Below are 22,771 nucleotides of genomic sequence, written 5' to 3'. Positions count from 1 at the left end.
TGGGTGCCGTGGCTGCTCAGTCCCGCCCGCCTCCCCTTCGCGCCCTCCGCCTGTGGAGGCCCGCCCTGAGGAACTGCCGCCGTGCCTGTGGTTGGGACCGGAGCGGTTCGTCCCGACCGGTCCTGTCCTGTTCCCTCCTGTCTTGTCCCATCCCGTCCTGTCCTGTCCCCTCCTGTCCTCTCCTCTCCTGTCCCGGACCGCCCGTCCTGTCCTGTCTCGTCCCGTTCTATCCTCTCCCGTCCCGCCCCCGTGCCGCGGGCCCCCGGCGTGTGGGCTCCCTGGGTGTGAGGGAGGAAGGGAGGCTGCGCTCCACTTGTTGTTTCAAAACTGTGAGTGACTTTCCAAATTACCCAAAAGTTTTGATCTCAAAGCCAGCAGAAAGTAGGAAGGGTGCAGACTGGGTGCTCAGCAACTTTCCTTCAGAAAGAAATGTGTTGGCACAGTCCTGTCCATCACACAGGGTTGGAGGGGACTCGGAAGAATCACGGAATGCAACTTTGCAGTGAATGAAAAGTCCACCTGGGGATGGAACCCTCTACTGGGAAGGATGCCAAGTCAGCAGTCAGCTCTGGAATAACCCCACAGCCATAGCAGGATGCTCAGGAATGAGCGTTCTGCTGTCACCACAGGGTTGTGGCTGGTTCAAAAGGCATCGTCACCTGCTGCCAGCCTGACTCTGTGTCCTTTGATTCTCTTGCAGATGGTGGCTCCAGAGGCGTGGCTGGCGACCAGAGTGTGATCATGGCTTACAGCCCCTCTGAAGGGCCCCTTCTGTCTTCATCAGCAGGCTTAGTCCTTACTCACCTGAATGACTCTGATACTCTGAGTAGATCCTTCCCCTCGGGCAGCAAAAGCAGGAGAAGTCGCCTCTCTGGGCTCTGTCAGCTTGGAGCATCACTGCCTGGTGAGCATTCTGTGGTGAGACTGAGATCTCATGGAGCTTTTGGGCACTTTTAGATCTTCCCCTTCCTCAGACCTAGAGATAACAGCAATATGTATCTGCCAGGATGCACTTGTTCAGTGAGCCATGGATTGCTGCAGGCTGGGAGGGTTTATAGGGAAAACATTACTGGATAGGTGCTCACAGAGGCTTTGAAAATTGTAGTGCAATCACTTGTAGCCTAAAACATTGGTGTGGACACAGGTATTTCAATGTCACATGCTGTGAGCAGTTAATTAAGTGGCTCCCAACTAATGCAGTTTTTAATAAGGGCTTGAGCACTTACTGCAATTATTTAATGACTGTTTCATTTTTAATTAGAGAGATTTCAAAACATTTTAAAAACTGTTAAGTAAAAAATAAAAGTTAACTAGTCTGGTTAAAACTTATGAATGTTAGCAAGTGGTATGGACTAAGTTTATATGTTCCAAATTCAAAAAGATAAATTTATTAGAATAGTTTCTGCTTTCTTTAGTATCACTGATTTTATTTTCTTTAAAAATCTAGAAGCATGTATTTTGGGATTACTTGACAGCTGCTTCAGCTGACAGCTTTTTTATTCTTTAATCCATTCCTCTGATACTCCTGTTACAGCAACACTGGTGACCTTCATGTTTTCACAGGGGAGAAGTGGAGCTCTTACTGTTTGTCCTCTCTGACAGCTCGTAACATTTGTACCAGCAAAACTGGGCACTCGTGGCCTCAGTGGGATTCTGCCTCTCTCTCTGCTTCCCCTGGAAGCTCCTGCTCCTTTTTGCACACCCCAGCTGGGGAGGAATCCAGCCAGCACCTCCCAGCTGCTGCACGCAACCCCAACCAGGCCATCTTCACCGTGGATGCCAGCACCACAGAGGTACCTGCAGCACAACCTGCAGCACTGAGCTGCCCATAAATGGCAGAGATTAGGTGAAACAAGGCTGGAATGTCTGTTTTTCTCTTGTGTGTCTGCAGGGAATCAGTGTCATGAGGGCATTTTGTAGCCTGCTCCAGCTCAGTGGTCTTCTAAAGGCTGATGAATTTATTTCCATTGCAGGCAGCAAAATTATTTCCATTGTAGTTAGCAAAATACACAGAATAATAGCAGAAGCAAGGATCTATTTAGTCTTTCCTCAAACAGTTCAGGGAGCCTGTGGTCTCTCCATTCCTGGAAATGTTCTAAGCCAGGTTGGATAAGGCTTGGAGCAGCCTGGGCTGGTGGAAGGTGTCCTTGCCCATGGCAGGGGTTGGAAGTGAGTGGTCTTTGAGGTCCTCTCTGGTTCTTTAAGGTCCTGTCCTACCCAAACCATTCTGGGATTCAGTGTTTCTATAAGAATGCAGCTGTGGAGTGACAGGAGGGAAGAAAGGAAGAGCAGAGTGTGCTTCAAGCCTTCTCTCTGTAATCTGCAGTAATCAGTGTCATGAGGGCAGTTTGTAGTCTGCTCCAGCTCAGTGGTCTTCTAAAGGCTGATGAATTTATTTCCATTGCAGGTAGCAAAATTATTTCCATTGTAGTTAGCAGAATAATCAGAATAATAGCAGAACACACAGAATAATAGAGCAGAATAATCAGAATAATAGCAGAACACACAGAATAATAGCAGAATATACAGAATATTAGCAGAAGCAAGGATGTCTTGAGTCTTTTCTCAAACAGTCCAGGGAGGTTGTGGTCTCCCCATTCCTGGAAATGTTCTAGGCCAGGTTGGATAAGGCTTGGAGCAGCCTGGGCTGGTGGAAGCTGTCCCTGCCCATGGCAGGGGCTTGGAAGTGAGTGGTCTTTGAGATCCTCTCTGGTTCTTTAAGGTCCTGTCCTACCCAAACCATTCTGGGATTCAGTGTTTCTATAAGAATGCAGCTGTGGAGTGACAGGAGGGAAGAAAGGAAGAGCAGAGTGTGCTTCAAGCCTTCTCTCTGTAATCTGCAGTAATCAGTGTCATGAGGGCAGTTTGTAGCCTGCTCCAGCTCAGTGGTCTTCTAAAGGCTGATGAGTTTATTTCCATTGCAGGCAGCAAAATTATTTCCATTGTAGTTAGCAGAATACACAGAGTAATAGCAGAATACACAGAATAATTGCAGAAACAAGGACCTATTGAGTCTTTTCTCAGAGAGGACAGGGAGGTTTCCCCATTCCTGGGAATGTTCTAAGCCGGGTCCGATAAGGCTTGGAGCAATCTGGGCTGCTGGAAGGTGTCCCTGCCCATGGCAGGGGGGTGGAATAGATGATCTTAGAGGTCTTGTCCTACCCAAACCATTCTGTGATTCAGTGTTTCTATAAGAATGCAGCTGTGGAGTGGCAAGAGGGAAGAAAGGAAGAGCACAATGTGCTTCAAGCCTTCTCTCTGTAAAGTACCAACCCTGAAATGTGTTTGTGGTGGCACAAGATTTCTTTATCTGCCCCAGTAAACATTTCATTTGCATTGGGAGGGAAAGAATTTCTCTGTTGCTGTCCTGAGAGGAATCTAAAATGGGGTCCTGATGCCTTTAAAGAGCTGTGCCATGTTTCAGCTTGAACTGGCACTTTGGGTTTGCCCACTTTGGAGACACTGAGTCCCAAATTGCTCCATTGCCCAGCTCCAGGGGCCAGTGACTGGTGTGATCACTGCACACCTCTGAGCTTGGATGCAATTTTGTGGCTTGCCTGAGGTTTGTTTGCAAATATAACTTTGTAGTTTTGCCTCCATGGATGTCATTGTTTACAGTTAAAAGGAAGCAGGAAACCTGAAAGGAAAGCAATGTCCCAAAACCTCTTAACCAAAAAGATGTGTGGGCAAGGGATGTCCTAGAAAAACAATCTATCATGAACTCAGAATTGTAAAGAGCCATTTTATTTCCACCAAGAGAAAGGGATATTATAAGACATTAAAGCAACAACCTGAGGAGATTGTGAGCTCTTAAAAAAATTTTATTCTTTGTTTAAGTTTGTTTTTTTCTGTTCTTTTCTAGATCCTCGTGGCCAATGACCAAGCTTGCAAGTTGCTTGGGTGCAGCAGTCAGGAACTCATTGGTCAGAAGCTGTCCCACTTGATATCCAAATCTGGCCAAGAGGCATGGGAAGCAGTGGGGGAGGAGTACCTGGAGACCTCTGAATGTTCAACAGTGGTGTCAGGAGCTGTGGTATGTCAAATGTTCAAGGAAATGTTCTCCACCACATAAAGTGGTTTTGTAATCTTTGGTTTGGGCTTTTGGGGTTTTTTTTTAAACATTTTTTATATATTTTATGGATATATTTAACTCCTTGGGCATTTGGCAATTGTGTCATTTGGTTTAAAAGTTTGCAGGTGTGGGAATTCAAAAGGCAAAAGATGATTTAAAGGGACACCCATGAGAACCATGTAGCTGTCAACACATGGAGTCAGTGTGACATGATTAAATCAGAAATTAAAGGACATTAGATTTTTTAAAAAATTGCTTAACAAGAAAAAAGTCTATTGTGGAAAATCTCCCAATTGTCTGGTCCTTAAAAATGTATTTAATTTTTTAAAAATATTTTCTTTTAAAATATATTTTAAATCTCAATTTGGATCGTGCATATTGTAAAGGTTGAAGGCATTGAAATACTGTGAAATGTCTGTGTCAGAACACCATAGTGCAAAAGAGTGGAATTGATATTTTGCCTGGAATGGGGTTATTTGTTTGGGTTATTTATAAGAGAACTGCATGAGAAAATTTCATTATTATTTTCTTTTGCTGCTGTTGTGAGTTGCCACTAGAGAGTCCTTGGAAAATGAGCTCATATTCTTTCTGGTGTGTTATTTTGGAACTGAAATTGTTGCTATCTCAGAGCCTTATCTGCCTGAATCCTCAGCTGGATATGGGGTGGGGGCAAAGACCTAAGTTTGATTCAGTGAGAATTAAAATTAAATGTCTCACAGAGGCACTTAATGCAAGCTGTTCCAAATACTTTATAGGAGTCACTGTGTAAATCATAAACCCATTCTGTCAAGATAATATAAAAATCATAAAAGGCTTGGGATGAGCCTTGCAGGCTATAAGAGAAGTAAACATTTTCTGATCTGAGAAGAATCTCCTCCCAAAAGAAATTAAAGTGCTTCTTTTGCAGCTGAAAGTAAGGACAGTGTTACTAATGGGGAATGTTCATTAGTGCCATGGGACATCCCTTAAACAGGACATTTCTGAGAGGCACTTCCCACTGAGTGCAAGGTGTTAGAGTGGGACATTAATTATTCTGAAGTCTTTATGCCTTTAGACTTCCTGAGATGAGGAGAGATGACACAAAAGTCACAACACTTTGTGTCTTATTTTCAGACATTTTAATCTCTGTATTAAAACTGTATAAAAATCTCTGTATTAAAACTGTTTGTTCCCATAAAACACTAGTAAGTAATCAAGAAATGATGTTTTTTCTAATAATGACTGGGAGGTATCTTGGCTCAGTATCTTACTCCTGTTTGAAATTTGTTCTAAGTAACCAATCTTAGTAAGTCATGTCTCCATTTCTGGATCTGGTGGGCAGGTGGATGTCATTGGCCACCTCAATGAGAAGATCCCTGTCTCAGTGTGGCTGAGGCAAATAAGAAGCAAGGACACCCAACGTTGTGTGGTTGTGCTGGAACCAGTGCAGAGACTTTCAGCTCGTGTCTCCTTCACAGCTGAGGTAAGTGTTTTCCTAAAAATCAAACAGGATTGCAGTTTGTGAGGGTTTTGTGGGAAGGGAAGGTGTCTGAAAGGCAGCAGGCACATGTTGCTGTTTGTAAACATGGAGTGTGTCCATGCAGGAGCTGTGCTGGATTTCACTCTGATGTGTTTGATAACCCTCACAGAAATGCACTCTCTCTCTCCTCAGGGATGTCTTATCCTTGAGCAGTGTTGGTTTGGCAGGGGGTTGATCCTTTGGGATGTCCTTGTGTCCCTGGATGTCCAGGGATCATCTGGCTGAGCAACAGTTCTGTGGGGAGCACTGGGCACCTCTGCCTCTCCAGGCAAAGGGCAGGCTCCCTGCACAGTGATGTGGGGATATTGGTTTATTCTGGGTCTGCTTTTGCTGAGTTGTGTCCACCAAAGGACAGCAGAATGAAATTTCCTGCCACTGCTTAGGTAACTGCAGAAGCCATTGTCAAAGCATTGAGTGGACTGTGGCTAAAATGTTAAAATTTTAACAATCCTGTAAATTTGCCTCCCCAGGGAAACATTACATCCTGTGATCTCCTTTATGCTCATCTCCATGGCTACCCAACATTGGAAGCAGTAGTTGGACTCCACATAAAGGACCTGATTCCTTCTGTGCAGATCCCTCCTCTAGGCAAAAAAATCCCAAAGGTACAGTACCAGAACCAACCTTATTCTTCCAAAGCCTTCCCATTTGGGGTGCAGGCTGCTTTCCCTCCTTACACAACAGAAGAAAGAAGGTTTCCTTTTCAGAGAGAAGCCTGATTCCCCTGGGAAAGGGTGGGCTGCCTTTTTGTGGAGCAGCTGTCTGAAGAGCTCCTAACCTGGGACGAGATCATGCCCTGACCTCTCACTCCTGGCTTTGTAAGATACTGTGCTCTCTCTGTAAGCTCTTTAAGATTCCTTCTAATTCTTTAGCCCATTTCAATCATGTCTCTCTGAGGAGTGAAAGAATACCCAGGTTTGTCAAATGCCATGAAAATGGGCAGATAGGGAGTTGAAGGAGGCCTTCTTATGAATGTCTAATTTGTTGAAAAGCTGCAGCATAGACTGGTCTTCATCTTCAGGAGATTTATTTGGTATTTCAACACTGGATTCCAAATCCTTAAAAAAACAGATGTTGTTCATTTTGATACAAGATTAGTTCCTTTTCTTTTCCTGCTCCTTTTTCCTGAGAACTCCTATGTCCTTTTATATGAACAATGCACTAAGCCCCAAACATTTGTTCAGTTAGAGGTTTTGTTTGAGTTTTATTTGGTTGTGTTTTCTTGCTTTGATTCAGAGCCTCAGGATCCAGCGAGCTGCAGGCCAGTGCAGAGAGGGCAGCATGTTTCCTCTCAGTTTAAAGCTGGAAGTCACCCCTCTGGAGGAGCAGCAAGCAGGGCAGAAAGATGGGATTCCACAGGCAGAAGGATCTCTCCCAGGCTACCAGTACTCTGCTACAGTTGTGGTTTTCTCCACCATCAGTGGCCTGATCACTGTCCAGTCAGATGGGATCATCTGTGGCATCACAGATAGTTTTGCTTTAATGCTCTTTGGCTATGAGAAGAAGGATCTGTTGGGAAAGGTAAGAAAAGTTCATATCCTCCCTGAAGACTGATCCATTGGCAGCATTCCCACTGGAATTGTGAAGCTGTTTTATACTCCTTGCTATCCCAAAACCCCTGTGTTCCACATGTTTGCTGAGTGAGGTGTGGGATGACATGAGAATTCCCATGCTGGAATTGCTGAGACTTGCAGAGCTGAGGAGCTGCTATGGATTTCAAGTAGCCCAAAGCAAGCTGCACAATTTTATGTTCTCCCCTGGTCATGTGGATCCCTTTTGCCTGGCTGTCCATGAGAATCAGTCTCCCAGACAGGGATTGTCAGCATTTACCCCCATCCTGTGAGAGTTGCCTCAGCTTTATAAGGTTTTGTTCTTTGTTTTAGAACATTACATTCCTGATCCCTGGTTTCTATAACAACATGGGAAGAAGCAGTGGCTGCTCTTTGCCTTTCCCTCCTCTGGATGATCCCACAGGGACAGAAGGTGAGTGCCTTTTGGAGGCTGTCTGCCTGCCACAGCTGGCTCTGCCTGCTGTAACCAAGGGGAAAAGAGCAGAGACAAGAGGTTCACCCACAAAAAAGAGAACATTCTTCACAAAAGCAATGCCCCTCCATGCAGTTTTTAAATCAGGTTTCCACTATAACCTCAGGTAAAGAGAATTGTTCACCTAAGATTGAGCTTCTCTGTTGCCAAGAAGATAAAACTGAATATCCAATTTGGGAATCACAGTGAGCATAGAGAACACTTTGTACTTAACAAGCACTTCCCTTCCCTCCCTTCCCTGCTAGGACCCTGTGGTATTTTAAAATGTGTAAAATATAGCTTTTCTGACTGTATTGCAGCAGAGCTGTAGCTACTTGGGATTAATATTTTAAGGGAAAAATGGAATATTCTGAGTTGGCTTGTGCTGCTGGCTAATAGTCAGTGTTATGGTTGCTGTATTTCAATCAGGGAGGCATCTCTTATTCCCCTGATGAAGTTTGCATCAGAATTTACCAAAACTTACCAAAATTTTTACTTCTCTGAACACAGCATGAATAAACAGAAGCAAAGAAGCTTCATATTTCCATATCTGTCTTTTCCAGCCAGCTCTGCCCAACACAGAGAACACCAGCAAATTCATGCTTTCATCCATATCACATTTTAGGCTGGTTTTATCTCTTTTTTTCCCCCTATTTTTTTATCTTTGCTTTGAAATGCAGGTCTGTGCTGAAATCAATGCACCCCACTGGAACAAAGAAGACTTGGTAAACAGTATATACAATTTCTTAGGTAATTCTTGGATGAAATGATGCCCCTAATCTAGGAGTAGATCAGTTCTTCAGTGAGGAAGCATTGCTGACACTCAGCTGTTACTAATTAAAGGATTGTTCTAGATTCAAATCCAGATTTGTTCACTCATTACCTTCTTCTGCAGCAATAATACTTGGTTTACTTCATCTTCCAAACTCATGTTTTTCTTCTGATCTGCTGTCACTGGGGAAGGAAAGAACTTCATCTCCTCTTCTTTCAAACATGTTTATACTCTTTTTCTCTTTTTTTATCTTGCAGCTTCAGTAAGTTACATAAATCCAGTCTAAACCTTTCCATTATATGGGTTTGAAATGGGCTCTATATATGTGGTTTGAGCTTTTTTTTTTTTTTTTTTTTTAATGCTGCTGCTGTACGATTGGCATTTTTTAGGCCTCTGAACTTCAATTCAAGTAGCTAACATGTGATACCAATATCTGCCCAAGAGCTTTGCTAGCAAAGCAAATTTTGGCAACCCTAAAACATGTAGATTCCTGCATGTGGTGACTTCAAAGCAGAATGGAATGCTTGTATTTTGACTGTTTTGCCTCAATCAAGCCTTTTATACTCAATTCCTTAGGAAAAAGACAGACCAAGGCAGTTCCAAGTTTATTTTTAATCCCTGTAGCCTCTGAAGCCTACATATAAAAGTTTAAATTGGTGTGGTTTTGTTTCCTGTTTGGTACAGAGAGCAGCTTCTTGGCTGCATCTTTACCACACCTTCTGTCAAGAGATGAAGAGCAGAAATTGGAGCAACAACACAAAGATGACAAATTAATACATGATGAGAATAAACACAAGAATGGGACCAGTTTCTTTTCTCCTCCCTCACCTCCTGAAGCAGCATCCACCCCCAATAACAGGTAGGCATTTCACAGACTGCGTATTGACTTGGCAAAATGAAGAGCTGTGATGGCAATCACCAGCAAAAGCTGATTTTTTCACCTGTTTGATGTCTGTGGGAAGGTGTAGCAAGAGCCTTCCATGCTTTGCTGTCTTTGGAATCTGAGTGCTGTTTGCAAGACAGGCTGAGCTGGCCCTGCCTTAGATTTTTATTTATATCTGCACAAGCTACCATGGTAAAGGTACAGAAATTCCACCTCTAAAGGGGATCAAATGTTTCATCCAGACTAAGGTAATTAGGCTCACTAATCATGAATAGTGGATGTTTATCTCCTTCCAGCTGGTGTGGCACTGAAATCAGGTTACCTGGAGGGAATTCTAAGTGTTATTCCTTCTGGTGCTTGGCATAACTGTCAGGTCATCCATTAAAGCAGGGTACTGTGTTCCTGAAGTCCAGCCATTTTTTGTTATACATTTCCAGATCTTTTTTCCTGTTACAAGGTTATAAATTCTGCAGAAGTACATATCTGATGCTCATGGCCTACTTTAAGTCAAATTTTAAGCCTTCCACATTAACAATTCTGCTACAGTTGTGGTTTTCTCCACCACAGTAAATATTTACTCTCCATTTTAAGGTATAGACTATTACAGCACAGCTCTTGCTGCTTTTTAAAGTGGCTGAGAGTGTTATTTTTGTGCTCTCCTGGTTTGCATCTCTCATATCATACTTGTAAGTAAGGACTGTAAGTGCTCTGCTTCATTGTTTTTCTATGCTGCATTTTTACTGATGGAAATGTTTGCAAAACACCTTGGGGCATGGATGGATCATTAAAGATACAGTTTCTGCATTTATTTATTTCTAAAAGACACTGTAAAATTCACAGTTTACATCCTTGTGCCATGGATGGATTATTAAAGGTACAATCCATGGATGGATTATTAAAGGGACAGCTTCTGCATTTATTTATTTCTTATGTATTTATATGAACTCTATAAAGCTGTATTAAGCTTTTGTATTTTCCCTGTTAGAGATTTTTGAACATGGCATAATTCTGGAAATCAATGAATATTTTTTAGGTGGATAAAAAGGTTTGAAATGTGATCATTTAAAAAATCATCACACAAGTGACCCAATGCAGATATTCTGCATATTTCCCAAACAGTTATTATTAATGTTTAATAATATTAATTATTAATGGCCTAACATAAAACTAATTGATTTAGTCTAAAATATTACAGGTAAAACTGTTTTTTGAGGGCTTGGGTTTCTGTCAAAGCATATCTCCAAACCCTGGTGGATGGAGACATCCATCTGCTGTTGGACAGACAAGGAAACTTCTGTTTTCAGGACTGGAAGCATCCTGCTGAGACCTGAACAGCCTAAGCACCAAATTGACTTAAAAGATGAATCTTGAGCATGATGCTGTTAATAACATCAAAATTCTTTAGTTAAAAATAGATGATCAAAACATTTATATTAATTGTTCTTAATGCTGTTGTAGAGACATTTGTATAACCTTGTGTAAGTGTCCCAACAGGTATCTCTGGAGGTTTGTTAGCAGAATATTTTAGGCAAAACCCTCTCAGCCCTGGCTGTGGCTGGTTGGGAAGTGGGCCTTCAGAACCAGATGTTTTCTGCACAAAAACTCATTTGGACTGTTTGATTTGGGCCTATAAAGCTGGAACCATTTTTGGGCAAACTTGGAGACCTCACCTCCAAGTGGATGCACTGCAAGGGATTTTCCCAATTTCTGGGAAGGGTTCTCCAGCTCCTCACTGAAAAAAAGGTGCTCCCCAGCAATTGCAGGCTCTGGATGAGGGTAAATTATTTAGGCAATTGCTGATGGATCCTTCTCAATCACTTTTCTTTCTCCTGTAATAATGATTACATGCATCACCTTGCTTATTTTTGCTTGTTGCTAAAGCTGAGTGGGTAATAACCTTATTGTTTTATCAAATGTATCTTTTTTCTTCTGTGTTGCCTCAATATTTATAGTAAAATAAGATCATTCTTTCCAATGGTGTCTGTGCCCATTCCATCACCCCCATCAATTGGCAAAACACCTCCCATGTGTATTAGAGGTTTCTTTTTGTGGTGGTAAATGGTTTGTGATTTATATTTAGAAGTTAAGCTAGAGAAGGGAATTGTCCATAGGGAGATAATGTCATTTGAGTGTACCTGCTCTTCTTGGGTAAATTAGTCAGGATTTTGGATGCCTGTGCAAACAGCTTTCTGCCTTTTGCTTTCAAATTTGAAATAAATCTATTGGTCCAGGTTTTAAACAGTGACCACATTTAAATAGGAATTATACAGTAGGACAGTTTTCTTATTTTGCAATCATGATGTTGCTGATAACTTTGAGTCTTTGCACTGAGGGCAGCCTTGTTTCAGATGGGCTCCCAGCCCACCAGAGCCTTATCCCAAAAGCTGGCTTGGCACAATCAGAGCAGTGGCACTGTGTAGAACAGTGGAAACTTCAGGATCAAATAATGCTCAAAAGATGCTCTCTGCAAGGCTCTGACTCACAACAGTGGGATTTAGGTCAGAACTTGGAGACTGCAGAGAGAAGCAGTCACAGTGCAGGATCTCCTGCAGTAACTGTTGCCTGTTTGTTCCAGACCAGAAGAAATTCTAAATGCCCCAGGCTGTGAGCCAGAGCAGCTGCCTTCTGCAGCCCCCTGGAACTCACCTGGAACACCAACACTGGATGAGCCATGGCCTGGGACAGCTCTGACCTGCAGACAAGGCTTGAAAAGCCACAAGGCTCCAAGGCAGGTGTCAAAAACAAACTCGATGTGTGATGCAAAACATTCCAGCCTGGAGCACTTTGCTGTTGACAACTGCCTGCTAAATGATCCTTCCACATTCTCTGCATGTAAAAGAAAAACTGGCTGTGATGTTTGCTCAGGAGATAAACCAGGCTGCAGTGCTTGTGCACCAGGAGCTGCCACAGCCTCTGAAGATGTGAAAGAATCTGAACTGAACTGTATTTGCTCTGGCCTTGAGGTACTGGGGCTGAATGCTGGTGCCAAGGGGAGCTCAGGCAGTTCTGTGGGTGTTACTGCAGCTCTTGCAGGAGGATGCTGCTCTGATGTGATAATTGACACAAATGGTGCCTTTTCCACTCACCAAGGAAAGCAGCTGCTGGGTGCTGCAGCCACAGGAGCTGATTCTGGATGGCTGGCCTCCAGAAGGCATTTACCAAACTCTGAGGAATCCTCCAAAGCATTTCCTGAGCAACCTGAAACCCTTGCAGAACCTGTGGGGGACAGCTCCAACAGAAATCCCCTGAAAAGCAAAGGCAGGCCTGAAGAGCACTGTCAGTTCCTCAGGCAGCAAAATATGGAGATCAAAGTAACATCCACCCCAGTGAGAGGAGAAAGCAGGTTAAATCCAACAGCCCCTTTGGCCTGGGAGATTCTGGAAGGCAGCTACACTGGGAACTGCTGTCACAGAGATGGTTCACAGTTCAGTAAGTGAAACCTTGTCCCCTTCCCAAACTCTTATTGGAGTGCTCTTTTTCACCCCCAGTTCTGCAGAATGCAGACAGTTCTGGTTAGAAGCTCACAGTGGAGACAAAGGAAGAAGCATCTAGAAGAAAAAAAAATGGTATTTAAGTGTACCCAGAGGGTATCAGAAAAGGAGGTGGTATAAAATACAAAGTTGGTCAGAAATTAATCCTTACTGAAAAGTCAGAAATACTCTCAAAACACAATTTAAAAGTCTGAACCTGATGACTTTTTCTGAACAGAAAATACAAACTCCACTGTAAAAACTGTAAATTAAAATTGCATAATGGAGTTTGCTTTATTCACTCCTTCAGCTGCATTCAGTGGCTTGTTGAATAAAATCCCTGGTTTTATGTAATCTAGAATAACAGTGTGAAATGAAAAATCACAATTGGACACTGACAAGTCGCTGCTGGAGGTAGCTGATGGGTACCTCTAGAAAAGCTGTGCTGGTGTCAGCCCCTCTGATGGTTCTTCACTAAGCAGCTGTTCCCCAAATTCTGAACTTTTTGTCAAGAGTTCTGAATTTTGTCCTAAATCATCTGTGGTCTTGTTCAACACCAAAATTACATTCTACCATTTCCATTTCCTCACCTGTTTCTGCAGGCATACACTTTGAGGTGAAATGTGCAGAGCTGCAGGATCCCACTGTGCTTTTCTGTGTCTGGGTGGTGAAAGACATTTCACAGAGCCAAAAAGAAGCTCTAGCAAATACTCAGCATCTCCTTGCCAGCCTGGCCAACTCTTCCCAGTCTGTTGCTGATCTTTCTACTAAAATTCTTGGAGAAGTAAGGAATCCTACCTTTGAATATTGAGCATTTCTCTCCTTGTTTGACTGCTAAGCTGCAGCAACATCAAGAACATTTTCATATTAATGACATGAGTTGGTGGGGTGGATGTTGCTGTTTCTTTTTTTCCCTACTTTTTTTAATATACTAAAACAAAATCTCAATTGCTATTTTGTAACAGTTCTGGTGTTACCTTTGCAGCCTGAACAGTGCAGTTCCAAACTGCAGGATACTCACTATAATATATCTAGATATATCTATATCTATATTTATACACACACATATATAACATATATGTGTATATATATATATATATATATATATATATATATATATATATACATATTATGTATACAGTGCAGTTCTACCAAATATTCCTCATTTTATCTGTTCTTGCAGATGTGCATGTTCTTCTCAGTGTTTATTAATTTCATAAATGTGATTCTGTGCCTGTTCATTTTTTGCTGTTATGATAACCCCTATATCTGTACTTAGGCCATCAGATCATCTTCACTTTTCAGCAATTCCCAAAGAGCTGAAGATCTTGAAGGATTAGGAGCATGTGAGGGAGAATATGAAAAACATTACAGCACTCTCAATCTTATTGGCAAAGGTGCTTTTGGCTTTGTCTGGAGTGCCAGGAGCAAGAAGGATCAGCAGGAGGTGAAGTATTTCTTGTTGCTCTATTGCAATAATAATTTAGGATGAAAACTGAAAGGTTGGAGCATTCATTTTCTGTTAACATTTATACTGTCAAAAGCTTCTCTTTGGTAGTTTGGGGTTTTGTTTTGTTTAAACTGAAATCTGTAATGGAAACAGGACAGCAAAACATTTGCATTGATGTTGTGTATAAATGTTACCTGAGACAACAGGTGCAGAATGAGTTAATGAACTTATTAATGCAGCTAATTAGCTAACCTGTTGGAAGAAGTAGACATTAATCTTAAGAGAATTATAGGTTTTAGTCTTCTGTTACTAAAGAGAATGGCAAGCCTCAAAATGTTTATTGTGCCATGACTCAAGAATGGGGAGTAGATGTGTTGAGATGATGGCACCTCCTCTTTTCCAGGAGAAGCATTTTGGGTGTTCAGAGGGCAGGTTCTGGTGTTTCTCCTGCATGGATGTTCAGTGTTCGTTTCCCTCCACTGCACCCATGTGCTGTAACTGCTTGATAAGAGAGCTGGCTTGCCAAAGCCTTTGGAATTCAGAGCAGCAATAAATAGATTCCATTTATGTGCATCATTTAGCTTCCAGGACTAAATTAATTTAAACACATTCAAATGTACTCTGAGCTATTCACATGGGGTTACTTCCATGCCTCTGGTAATAGGAGGCACTAACAGATTTCCTGCAAATTAATTTACCTGACACTCCAAGGCATGCTTTGGCAGATGATGCTGAATGCTGTTGTCTGTGTAGGTTATTGTAAAGTTCATCTGGAAGGAGAGGGTGCTGGAGGACTGCTGGGTGAATGATCCTGACCTGGGGAGGGTCACTCAAGAAATTGCAATCCTGCAGAAGCTGCAGCACCCCAATATCATTAAGGTACAGTGGCTGGGAATTGATGCAGTTTGCACTGCACCAGGTGGTTTGTTTGCATCCTGAGTGCCTGGTGTTCCTCTTCAGGAGTGAAGTGTCTTCTACTGAATCTGCCTTTTCAGGAGAGAAAGGAATCTGTTTATTCTGCTTTGTTTTGGAGGGTGGGTCACAGCAGATTTTCCACATTTTTACCCCAAACTGATCTGAAGATGTGATTCTTAACAAAAAAAAAAAAAAAAGCATATCTTGGAAGTGTGATGTCACATCTGAACATGTACCAACCAGTTCAGTAAATAACCTGGACACATCTTGTTTCATACTCTTTGTTTTGAGGTTGCTTGTTTTGGTTTTGGAGTTATTGGGGGGTTTTCGTTGGGGTTTGTTTTGTTTGGCTGGTTTTTGGGGTTTATTTTGTTTTTTGTTGGTTGGTTGGTTTTTTGCTTCAGAAATAGAAATTCCTCTTGTATTTAACTCTCCTCCCAGTTTTAATTCTGTACTCTTTTCTAGAAACATTTGTGCTCAGTGAAACGAGACTTTAAAGATTATAATATATAATTAAATCTCCAAGAGGACAACAGTGCTTGTTTAAAAAAACGCAATTTTTGAGGATGAAGCACATGATTAAACAGGTCTTTTATTTATAGGTGCTGGATGTGTTTGAAAATGAATGCTTTTTCCAGCTGGTGATGGAGAAGCATGGATCTGGTCTGGACCTCTTTACATTTATTGATTATCAGCCCAACTTGGATGAGCCATTAGCAAGTTACATATTCAGACAGGTGAGAGCAGAACTGCTGCATGCAGGTGAGAATTGGTTAATGTAAGAACCAGGACTCTGTTCTGGTTAATACTGGCTGATAACTGGCACTGGAGTTGTCTCAATACCTGCAGAACCTTTCCTCACCATTCTCTGGGGCTGATTGAAATGCTACCTGCAGAAACCTTGTTAAGGTTTACTTAGAAACAACAAAAAAGCCTTTCCAGGACCTTCCTGCCTGTGAGGTTTCCTGTGGAGCCATGGCCCCTCAGCTCACAGCCCCTGTCACCCAGACACTTCATGTAGCACTCACATTTCCTCTGAGGGAGGAGGGAAACTCACAGAAGCTGCCCCAAGCCTGCAAAAAGCCACGTTTTCCCTTACTTCAGTGCTCAGTTTAGATTGGTTACAGGGGTAAAGGGCTCTGCTCTTTAAATCAAGAAATTATATTGGGTTTTAAGGTGGCATAATGCAAAGTAACTCAGGGTAGTTTCCCATGAGCCAGGAGGTGGCCTGAGGGCTGAACTGTCCTTTGTTTAGTGAGTTAACCACAGCAGCAGTCCCCAGGTAATTTTCCCTCAGAGTTTTGGAATAAATTCTTGCTTTAGGGTATGCAGGAATTGCTGTGCATGTAGTAACCCCCCCCACACCCTTGCTATGCCCACCCTGCCCTCACCTGGGTTGCTGATGGAAGCCAAAAGTGTCCCTTTAGCCTTGTGATGGATCAGCCCTTTCCCTAACCCAGCCTGGGGTTTGCAAGGCTGAATTGTTCCCTCAGATCTGCACTGCATTTCTCTGCAGAGGCAGATTTGTATTATAAATAGAAACTTTGCTCCCTCAGCCATCTGCTTTTCTTGTTAAAAACATTGTAGGAGTCAGGATCATCTCCAAGGTGATATCATTCTCATATTATCCTTAATTATGGCATTAAAGCATGAATCGTGCAGGAAAAAGAATGGGGTTTAGGAGTGACTGTGTTATTTATACCACACTTGGCTCTCAAATGCTTTGTCATCCTGCAGCATGGAAGGCACACAGTAAAATATCCTTCTGGAGAAACCAAAGGACCCTCCAAGTGAACTGGGATAAAAATAGACTAACTTGCAGGATTGTAGCTGCAATGCTCTCAATCACATCCTGACTGCAGCATCCCCTCCTCCTGCACATCTGTGAGATGAAAGCAGCAAAATCCCTTTAAAGTGTCTCTTCCAAGAGCACTGCAGCAGTGATGACAGGCAGGCCTGAGGCCATTTCAGTTTCCATAATTAGGATGTAAATCTTGTTTAGGCAGTGTCAAAACAAGCCAAAATGTGGCTCTGGGAAAGCTGTGATGCTGCATCAATAATTCAGGGACTCTGTGTAGTAACACCCAGTTCCTTCTCTCTTTTCCAGCTTGTATCAGCTGTTGGGTATCTCCACTGCAGGAACATCCTTCACAGAGATATCAAGGATGAAAACATTGTCATTGCTGAAGATTTCACAATTAAATTAGTGGATTTTGGTTCAGCTGCCTACCTGGAACCTGGGAAATTATTTTATACCTTCTGTGGGACAATTGAATACTGCTCACCAGAAGTGCTGTCTGGCAAACCGTATGTCACCCTCTGAAAAGTCTTTTTTGTGCCATCACACCAATAATAACCCATGTGGGCAGGGCTGGAACAGAGAAGCCAAGCTGCTGTGCCATTGGAATGCTGCTAGAGCATCCAACCACAGGAAATGCAGTGAGATTTAAGGCACTGCAGTGGCAGAAATCACTGTGAAGGTCTGAGTGCACACAAAGTAGGGCACTCTAGTGACAGAAATCAAGTTGTAAAAGCTTGAATATGTACAGAGTAATTTCTAAATCTGTTGTCAGGCTTTCTCTAGCAAAAGCTGCTCTTTCAGAGAGGTGGAGTGAGCAGGTATTGCTGTTGATTGCACTTTCTCCTTGCATGTCTCTGCTTTGTATCCTCCCACTCTCATCCTCTCTGTTCTCTTTTCTACGTGCTTCTCTCTGTTTGAATTCTTGCAGTTTGATCCTTGTTCATCTCCCCACAGATTTTTGTACTCCTTGGGACTCAAGGATTCTTCCCTTGCAGCTCCTTTTGCTGCTGTTTTGGATGTGCTGCCTAAATCTTGGCTCTCTTCCCTCTTGTGTCCCTCTCCAAGTGCTCTGTACCTGGCAGCTGGTGCTCTCATGGCTGCTCCGCAAGGAAGCCTCCCCATCAGAGGGGATTTTTCAATTTTACAGTAATTTTTTACAATTACTGCTGTAATTGTACATGCCTGGATGGATCTTGCTCCCCCTTCACAGCTGTTTCCATGGGTCCTCCTCCTAAAGCAGTGGGGGGAGAAGCAATGCAAGGAGGAGAGGAAATTCCTGCTGGGAATGAGATGAAAGGTGAAACAAGCAGCTCTGCCCTGAGAGTTCCACCTCTTACTGTGTGAAGGAACTGGCTGTTTTCTCAGATGGAATTGAAATAGTTAAGAGTTTTTTCCAAGTAACTTTTGTTTTGAAAACAAAAACTGGGAGCTGGGAGGATGTGTTTGCTCTTTCAGTTAAATATTTACTTGACAGTTTTGGCTGATGATGAAGAAGGTGGAGGGGTAAGTTCTTGTCACCAGCTTACGTATGTGGAAGGCTGGGTGCATGTTACACCTCACACTCATCAACAGAAACTGGTTGGCTGTTCTGTGGTTGGTTTTATTTCCTGGAGAAGGATAGTGCAGACTCCTCAAACATATGAGAACCTTCTTAGAATTCCCACAAACTTCCTATGTTAAAATATAAATTGGAAGCAAAGACTTTCAAGGCCCATTTTTTCTTTTCACTTTCTTTAGCACACAGCTCTGTAGTTGCAATCTGAGTTGAAGCACGCTTATCTCTGCACAGGTACCATGGCCCTGAGCTGGAGATGTGGTCACTTGGCATCACCCTTTACACCCTGGTGCTTGGGGAGAATCCCTTCTGTGAGCTGGAGGAGGCCTTGGCAGCTGTCCTGAGTCCGCCTCGCCCCGTGTCTGAAGGTGAGCTTGGCTTGGTTTGGACAGACAGGTGTCTGCTAAGGAAGGCAGGAGCCTCCCCTGAAATGGAGAATGTAAACCCTCCCCACCCCTCTGAATTGTTATAGATTTGAAATTAAGGGGGGCTTTTAGGCAAAATATGGGAGCAGGAATAACAGTTCTTTATTGGGCAAGAAAATAAAAAGATAGAATGAACAATGCAGTAAACTAAAACAACACTGCCAGAGTCAGAACCCAACCTGACACGCTGTGGGTCAGGGTGTTGGTGGCAGTCCCATTGGAATTGTGGCTCAGCCCTCCTGCAGTGTCAGGGGTGGTTCTGCTGGAGCAGGGATCTGTAGAGAAGGATGTATTCTTCCTCTGAAGATCCTGTGGAAGGAGAGGCAGCTGCTGCTCCTCTGGGGAATCCAGTGGAGAAGCCGTGCTGGTGTCTCAAAACCTCTGGATTATATCCAGGTAGCAATGCTTGGCTCCTCCCCCTGGGCTCACATCTCCCAATGGGATGCTGTAGTTCTTATCAGCCATGCAGTGACATTCAGTAGCTGTTATCAGCAGGTGTCTCCCCAGAGGGAGGATTGGGTGTGGAAGAGATAAGGCAAACTGCCCACTGAACAGAAGACAGCTGCCATACAGGTGGCAAATAGAATACAATCTGCTTGGCAATCCAGGACAGAGCTCTTCCTATTTGCTTTACAAAAGGAGCAGATCTGGGAAAGTATGAGCAGTGTTTTTCACCCGAAATAAAGGGGAAGATTGAAAAAATGCTCCCTAATGTGTTCTGTGATGATCTGCAGAGTTCAGGGGATTTGTCATTCTTTGAACACAGAGTGTATCTCTCATTCCCAACCCGCCTAAACTCCAGCCTGAGCCACCCTCTGCTGTCTCTGCCCAGGGCTCATGGATGTGCTGGCCGGGCTCCTGCACCCCGACCCGGAGCAGCGCCTGACCCTGGCCAGGCTGGCAGGGGCTCCGTGGCTGCGCCAGCCTGTGAACCTGGCACATTACACCTGGCAGGAGCTGTTTGCCTCTGCTGGGCCAGCTGGCACCTCAGGCTAAGGGCTTCTTCAGCCAGGAACGACTTAGAAAAGTCTGAGCTCTGTTAGCAGGACAGGTCTCACCTGCTGATACCCACATCTACTCAGTTTATTGCTGTTCTTACCCAGGACAGGTTTAAAAATGTGAGGCACACATTTAATGTTGTTTAAATTGTTCATAAATATTTTTATTGCCTGGTTTTGCTTTTTATATGTAGTTTATATATTTTTTCTGAGAAGTGAATGAATAAATGAATAACATGTCTGTTGGGTTTCTGGAGTATGTGTGCACAAAGGAGACTAAAACCAGACATGTAATTGCATGATTTGGGTGGGAGGGGTGGGCTGGTAGTGCCCTTTTTTAAAAATATCAGTGTCCTGTCTGTATTCAGGAAAACAGTCCTCGATTTTGATGAGACAGAGATATTGGGAAGAAAGAAATAGATTCAATAAAGAGAACTTGGTCGAGACATGGGTAAGAGGAACATTCTGGGGTACAGGTCAGGCGGGGTCAGGCTGCTTGGGAGGAAGGCAGCGGTTTGGCCGGCTGCTGCAGAGAAGCAACAGGACTCGGCTTAATCACTAATTAGCTTTGAATCCAGCTTTGCTATCTCCAACAACTTGCCCCCACCTGCGTTCTGAGGCACCGCGCCCCGGCTCTGCGGGGACCGGAAAGGGCAAAGCGCTCTGCCCGGGGCACCGGGCCGTTCCTGGCCGCGCTCTGCCGAGGGCACCAGGCTGTTCCTGCCCCGAGCTCTGCCCGGGGCACCGGGCTGCTCCTGCCCCGGCTGTTCCTGCCCCACGTGCTCCAGCCGTGCCGGGCCCGGCTCCCACCCCGCCCCTCTCCCGCTCCCCGGCGCTGCCCAGGGCGGGATCGCGGCCGTTCCGGGCCGGGGCGGAGCGGGGCAGGCCCGGCCCCTCCGGCAGCCGCGGCCATGGCGGGGCGGGTGTCGCTGCCGCTGCTGCTGCTGCGCGGCCCAGGGCGGGCGCTGGGGCCGGGCCGGGCGCTCCCCGCCGCCCCCGGGCCGGGCTCTCGGCGCGGCTGCGGGGAGCTGGCGGCGCTGCGGGCCATGGGCTTCAGCCAGGAGCAGGCCCGGCGGCTCCAGGCGCTGCAGCCCCGGCTCGGCCCCGAGCACCGGGAGGCGGCGGCGGCGCAGCTGCTGCTGCTCGGGCTGAGCGCCGAGGCCGCCCTGGCGCTGCTGGAGCGGAGCCCGGCGCTGCTGCGGCTGCCCACGGAGCGGCTCCGGGAGCGCGCCGAGGAGCTGCGGCGCCTGGGGCTGGACGGAGGTAGGGCGGGGAGCGGGGCTGGGGGGACAGCGGGGCTGTGCCGCTGAGCCGTGCCCGCTGAGCTGGTGCCGCCCGCAGGGCGCCTGCAGCGCGCCCTGAGCCGCTGCCCGCAGCTGTTCCACGCGCCCCGGAGGAGGCTGGAGGCGGCCGTGCGGCTGCTGCGGGAGCGGTGCCTTTTCACGGCCGAGCAGCTGCGGGAGGTGCTGGGGACCTGCCCCGCCGTCCTGCTGGAGGAGCCGAGCACCCTCCATCACCAGTTCCAGGTGAGGACCGGGAGCCGCGTTCCTGCGGAGCCGCTGCGGGAATGGGGCTGTGCCTGACACTCCTTTCCGCCCGCAGTACGCCTACTTCAGAATGGGGGTCCAGCAGAAGGAGATGGTGAAGGCTCGGCTCTTCCAAATGCCCTTTGGCGAGCTCCGGAATCGCCACATCTTCCTGGAGCGCCGGGGGCTCTACGAGACCCCACACAAAGGACAGACCCAAATTAGTAACCCAAAACTGAAGGACATCCTGCAGCTTCCGGAGAAAGACTTCCTGGCCAGCCTGGCCTACTCTACCCCAGAGGAGTTTGAGGTCTTCAAGAAGCTGCTGGCTCGAGAGGAGGAGGAGGAGAAGGAGGATGAGGATGCACTGTACACAGAGGATGGCGATGATGATGATGATTTGGACAGTGATGAAAGTAAAACAGCCCGGGAGTGAGGAGGTGAGGCTGTGAGGTGCCAGCCCTCCCCTGCTGCTGCACTCACACTGGGGGCTTTGGGCTCCCACCCCACACCAGCACAGGCTGGGGTGGGTGCAGGGCCCCATGGGTGGGGTTCCAATAAATCCCATCTGTCAAATACAACAGCACTCATTCCTTGACCAATTACTTAAAAAAACCCAAAACCAAACAGTTTCCATAAAGTGTTTTTATTAAAAAAAAAAATCAAACAAAACCCCCTAATTTATTTCCAAGACTAGGTTAAAACCTTCCAGCTGCATTACATACTGAGCCAGCTGTGGGACAGCAGCTGTGGCTGCTCTGCTGGCTGGCAGTGGGACCAGGCTGCCTGGTGCTGTGGGGACAACTCCTGTGGCTACAGAACTGCCCCATGGCAGGGCCACCTCCCCCTCCACAGCCCATGTCAGTGCTGATCTCGTGGCTGAGAGAGCAGGGGCGCAGGTACTTTCAGACCACAGCTCCAAACTCTCCTGTTGGGCTTCCCCTTGCCCTGCTGTTCCTGCTGGGGAGGGCTGGCTGCTTCTCCTGCCCTGGGAAGGCAGGGCTGCTGTGCTGCCAGGCAGCTGGAGCAGGACCAGGCAGCCTTGGAGGGAAACAAGGCCTGTCTGTCCTGTGGGAGCAGAGCTGGAGGTGGTGCAGGAGGGGAGCAGCACACTGGCCAGCTGGTCTTGGCTTCACACTGTCCCTGCCCCCAGGCTGGGCACTGTTACACTGCTCCAGGAGGAAGAGGGTGGTGGCAGGAGCACTGAAATTCCTGGGCCTGCCCTGCTCTGAGAGCAGCTTCCAAGCTGCTGCTTGAGCCATGTGGCTGAGCAACAGAGCCCTGCTTGGCAGGAGGGGAGGCCCTCCCCACCAGAACAATCCCACTCTGCTGGGGCCATGACACTCTATACCATAACTGTGAT

The 22,771-nt window shown here is 45.5% G+C and overlaps 2 protein-coding genes across 2 annotated transcripts; both read left to right on the top strand.

Annotated features, from left to right (window-relative positions):
• The first annotated feature begins 547 nt into the window (after window positions 1-547).
• On the top strand, window positions 548-20,044 carry PASK (PAS domain containing serine/threonine kinase). Its single transcript, XM_054282992.1, is given in 18 exon segments — window positions 548-554; window positions 701-904; window positions 1,564-1,793; window positions 3,863-4,033; window positions 5,394-5,534; window positions 6,062-6,196; window positions 6,828-7,112; window positions 7,475-7,574; window positions 9,070-9,244; window positions 11,844-12,697; window positions 13,341-13,522; window positions 14,018-14,185; window positions 14,942-15,067; window positions 15,706-15,840; window positions 17,211-17,410; window positions 18,694-18,827; window positions 19,717-19,880; window positions 19,883-20,044. Coding segments are annotated over 18 exon segments (3,456 nt in total). The 3' UTR covers window positions 19,928-20,044.
• A 749-nt stretch (window positions 20,045-20,793) lies between these two features.
• Window positions 20,794-22,035, top strand: MTERF4 (mitochondrial transcription termination factor 4). The gene is made up of 3 exons (XM_054282991.1): window positions 20,794-21,145; window positions 21,224-21,408; window positions 21,485-22,035. The coding sequence occupies exons 1-3, from the start codon at window positions 20,794-20,796 to the stop codon at window positions 21,842-21,844; spliced, it is 897 nt and encodes a 298-aa protein (XP_054138966.1). The 3' UTR covers window positions 21,845-22,035.
• The last annotated feature ends 736 nt before the right edge of the window (window positions 22,036-22,771 follow it).

The sequence above is a fragment of the Melozone crissalis genome, unplaced genomic scaffold, assembly GCF_028551555.1.
Source record: "Melozone crissalis strain CALT ecotype California unplaced genomic scaffold, PUWL_Pcris_2 ptg000034l_1, whole genome shotgun sequence".
NCBI lineage: Eukaryota > Metazoa > Chordata > Aves > Passeriformes > Passerellidae > Melozone > Melozone crissalis.
Note: the sequence above shows the minus strand (reverse complement) of the source record. Positions and strands in the feature narration are given on the sequence as shown.

Excerpts from the sequence above, each read along its gene's own strand:
- MTERF4 (XM_054282991.1), top strand. The coding sequence starts at position 20,794 with ATGGCGGGGCGGGTGTCGCTGCCGCTGCTGCTGCTGCGCGGCCCAGGG. Across the intron at positions 21,146-21,223 it reads GCGCCTGGGGCTGGACGGAG|GGCGCCTGCAGCGCGCCCTG; the intron begins GTAGGGCGGGGA and ends TGCCGCCCGCAG. Across the intron at positions 21,409-21,484 it reads CCCTCCATCACCAGTTCCAG|TACGCCTACTTCAGAATGGG; the intron begins GTGAGGACCGGG and ends TTCCGCCCGCAG.